Source organism: Sardina pilchardus, chromosome 20, assembly GCF_963854185.1.
Source record: "Sardina pilchardus chromosome 20, fSarPil1.1, whole genome shotgun sequence".
Classification (NCBI taxonomy): Eukaryota; Metazoa; Chordata; class Actinopteri; order Clupeiformes; family Clupeidae; genus Sardina; species Sardina pilchardus.
In genome coordinates, this window is record NC_085013.1 from 24,511,104 (window position 1) to 24,515,728 (window position 4,625).

The following is a 4,625-nucleotide window of genomic DNA, read 5'->3' on the forward strand; positions in this document are numbered from 1 at the left end:
TGGCCTTATTACGCCATAGGCAGCCTCTCTCTGTGCCCCTGTGCCAAGGGTTGTGACCTCCACCCAGCCCTGTGTGGTAGCAGTGGCAGGTGCCCATGCAGGGAGGGTGGGCAGAGGTCCTGCCCTGTGGCTGTGACATGGGTCACCCCGGGGCAGAGCCTGGGGGCTGGGGGTCTGAAGCAGTGTAGCATGACATTGTTAGAATACCCCGGGATTCCGGCTTATGTGCCCTCTGTGTTTGTGTGTGTGTGTGTGTGTGTGTGTGTGTGTGTGTGTGTGTGTGTGTGTGTGTGTGTGTGTGTGTGTGTGTTACAGTACAGTACATATTCCAATTAAATGTTGAAATCTTTGTAAAGATCTCTGAAACCCTACCAGCGATTGGCGTGGTGCTGTTTTGAGTTGAAGCAGTTGTTCCATTCAACATCCCCTGCTGGTGACTATTTTTTTCCCCCCTTAACCCCACTATTTCCAAACTTTCTTTTCAGTTTGTGTAAGTGGCCCGGTGTGGGGGTGAAAGGATGTGTGTGTGTGTGTGTGTGTGTGTGTGTGTGTGTGTGTGTGTGTGTGTGTGTGTGTGTGTGTGTGTGTGTGCACGTATGGCTACCCTTGGTATAAGAGTGGACTTAGATAGTGGATTTTTGAGAATTGTGGGGTGTCATACGTGTATGTTGAAAAAAAAATTGACTGACATTCTGTTGTTTATGAGTTTTTGCCCAGTTAGCCTGAAGCCACAGGAGTTCTAGAGGCACAAGGCATTCCTGCTTAAATTAAAACAAGGGCTTATTGGTTAAGGTCTGTTTTGAAATCATCTAAAAGTTTAAACAACAAAGGATGAATAAACAGCATGACAACAACAGAGTCATAACAACAGTTCTATGACCATATTTGTCAATAAATCAACTGTATCTGGGATAGATTCACATTCCAACAGACCTTATTTGCGGATAAACAATCCCTGAGATTAAGTATTTTCAGCGAGACAAAATTGGCAGACATTGTATGAACCGAATCTTGTCTGCAGGTGAATGTGAAGCAGTTGTTTACCTGAAAAGGAGATGACTAAGATTCGGCTGTGTAATAAACTCCATTAAGAGGACTTCAAGACTAGGCTGCTTCGCCAGCGCACACCAGTGGATAGAAATGGCTTGTTGATGTAGACAAAAGTGATGCTGTTTATAAACCTGGCTGATAAAGCGTGCTGTGAAATCACTAATGGACCGAGAGAGAGAGAGAGAGAGAGAACAGATACGGTCAATTTATCACGCCCGCGTCCACCGCCCTATCTAACACATCGAGATGCATGCCAAATTAAGAAATCTTAAAATCATTAGCGTTGTTCTCTTATTTTTGTTGGAAATGGGCTGATACGCACCATGAAAGCCTGCGGATGGAAGGACCGGATGGATTTTGTGTAATTGTGATTCTACTGTTTCATGTGTATCCTTCTGTATTCATTTGTATATTTGCTTTTGTCTTTAATAAAGCAGAGTTAAAAAAAAAAAAAAAAAAAAAAAAAAAGGACCGGATGGTCATTTGTTGAAACTTTGCAGCTCGGGTACCGTAGGGAGGGGGAGAGGCTGTGCGTACGGAGAGGGGCGGGAGGCGAGGAGAGAGAGAGTTTGAAGGGGTCGTGCAAAGGAGGGACGCCCGAATCAGTGTTGAGGTCTTGTGTGAAGGACTATGCTCCGTCTCCTCAACTACGTACAGGCTGCACCATCGCCGTTCATTTCATATAAACTATCAATTGGTTTACAAGTCTTCTTTGGATGTATCGAGGAGCACAACGCTCCTTCTCAAGCAACAGCGAGTGGATATTTAGTTCATCAAGAAAACCCCTGCGTTTAACCAACAGCTGCAACGAAAATCAGCGTCTCATGAGTCAGATCCAAAAACGTGGAGAAACTATGGATCGGTAGTATGAACTCAACCGACTCAGGAAGAGAGACGCGGTCTATCACTCCGACCTCGTTTCGGCGCTTTTTCTGTGGAATTAAAGTACACTGACACCAAAGGAATCTACACCTCACCTTCAACCAGAATTCTATCAGTTTCCCTGCACCGCTGTTAGGGATGGCCGGGCCAGCTCCGTTTCCTCTGATTTTGGTGTTGACTTTGTTTGGAGATGTTTGGAGTGCGTCCTATCCTCAACGCTACAATCTTTACGCGAATTCCCAGTCGCAGACGCAGACCCCGAACGGGGCTAGAGCAGCCAGCCGACACAGGTAAGCGGAACCCACGCCCTCCTCCAAATGCACACCAACAGATGTGCACTGGGATATGTATCAAGCATCTTCATGGATGTGTGGTTTAATTTATATGAAAACGGTTAAGAGGGTTACAATCAAGGTTACAATCAGGTTAAAGCATACCATCAAGCTTCTCTTATGGTGTTATTACAATTTTATAAGAGTATTCCTCCAAGTTTCTGTTGTCATGGCTTTAGACCCACTGCAAAGTTATGACGTTTTGGGCAAGGCAGTTATTTTTTATTTACTTTGATTATGTGTATTTGCCATGTCAAACGGAATGTTTCAGTGGATCACAGCAGATGTGTTTTGTCAAAGTCATTCTGATTGCAGTAAGTTGCAACCTGTCAGCTGAATACACAAAGTTTGTAAGCTTATATTATCTGTAACTAAATGTTTGTCAGATAGATATACTGCCCCCTCTATCTATCGATTAATCTATCTATCTATCTATCTACCTGCGTGCCTCTGTCCCATACCCCGAAACACACACAGTCACACACACGCACACTTGCACTCTCTCACCCACAGTCAGAAACAGGCTGAAATGTAAGCCTCCCCCTACACACACACACACACACACACACACACACACACACACACACACACACACACAGACACACACACACACACACACACACACACACACACACACACACACACACACCCAGGCACACACACACACACAGTGTTAAGGGTGTGTGTGTAGCATTGGCAGGGGAAGCTGGGCGTGTCGGCGACGGTACTCCCAGCTGTGACGAGTAGTGTGGGGTTTCCCCGTCATCCGAGCTGACGCAACTCCGCAGTGTGTCGGCGGGGCCTGGATGATGTTGATTCTCAGGCCCCGTTGGGTTGGACGGGCTGGGGCCGGGGCCGGGGCTGAGGCCCAGAGATTTGGAGCCAGGGGAGACAGAACCGAGGCCCGGGAGTGGACCGGTCCGTCTGTCTCTCTCTCACCGCCACCCAGAGGACCTCACGCGCCCAGTCCTTACATCACCTGACCATCCCTTCCCCTCGGCTGAGGTCATGGCCGAGGGAGGAGGGGGGGGGAGAGGGGAGAGTAGCGGACGCCTCACTATATTAGAGCTTGGATGGGAGAGCGTAGGCCTCAGGAGATGGTATATGGGGCAACTTTTTGTGCAATGTTATTCTGATTGGACGATCATGACGACTTGTTTACAGATGATCAAAGTTCTCCAGAACATAAATGTTGCCCAATATCAATTGGAGCATGCCAGAACCACAATATTGAGGAACATTTCCCAGTAACATTGTTCACAAAGCTGCCCCATTCATCATCAGCTTTAGAGACGACTGAACTATACAGCCACATTGTGGCCGTGTATGGAGCATGAGACACACCCCATTACACACTCGCTGTCCCTGTAAACGTCAAAGTAGGACTAAAAAAAACAAGATCATTCGGCCTCCCGGTACAGCTGCAATCAATGTAGGAGACTGACATAAACATCCCCCAGCATCCAGCATTTACGAGATGTATATGAAGTAATGCATCAGAACACTACACAATCCTACAGTGCCAAGGATGACTTCACTTGTCAAGCCATTTTCAACAGGCAGTACAATTGATGCTCAGTGACATCATTAATGGAAGGAAAGCTCCCGCAGTATTGGGTTTATGTCATTTTGTATGCTTGTGTATTTATGTCATTTTATACTCCAGTGGGATAACCACACAGTATGCTATATAACATGGTAGTTCAACTACCTCATCTGCCTTAATACAAAGCACGTATTGACTGCAGTGGAAATCTGATGATATTTTTTTCCCCTTAAAGCCACATGGAGTGTTGGTCTAAAACCACGAAGCTCACTACATAAAAGACAAAACATTTTGTGGCACCAATAGGTCTGCTGGCATTGCAAACATGCAAACTTGTACACCTCTTGGTGATATTTCATATGGCTGGCAATGCCATACTGTGACAGCTGTTCTTTTATCGTTCTCACACAACTACCAGCCACACACACACACACACTCAAGCTTTCTCTCCCATTCAAACATTCTGTGTCTATACATACAGATACAGATACACACACACGCACGCACACACACATACAGTACACACACACACACACACACACACACACACACACACACACACACACACACACACACACACACACACACACACACACACACACACACACATACACACACACACACACACACACTCTGCGGGATATTCTGGCCTTGAAAACTGAACTATAGTGGACACAGCATGGATGGCATGAACAGCACATGTTTTTATCTGTCCTTGTCAAGACCATAAAACCGACATGAAGATGATGCCAAAACTACTTGTGTGATATAGACACAGAGTGGAAAATTGTTGCCTTGAAGGTACTGTCACACTG

General features: G+C 46.1%; 1 protein-coding gene across 1 annotated transcript in view; it reads left to right on the plus strand.

The window, feature by feature from the left end:
• The first annotated feature begins 1,669 nt into the window (after nucleotides 1–1,669).
• LOC134067104 (EMILIN-1-A-like) overlaps nucleotides 1,670–4,625 on the plus strand; it is a 40,218-nt gene continuing 37,262 nt past the window's right edge. Inside the window, exon 1 of the mRNA XM_062522181.1 lies at nucleotides 1,670–2,222. Within this exon, the coding sequence (XP_062378165.1) occupies nucleotides 2,071–2,222 (152 nt within the window). The 5' untranslated portion in view covers nucleotides 1,670–2,070. The remainder of the gene's footprint in view (nucleotides 2,223–4,625) is intronic.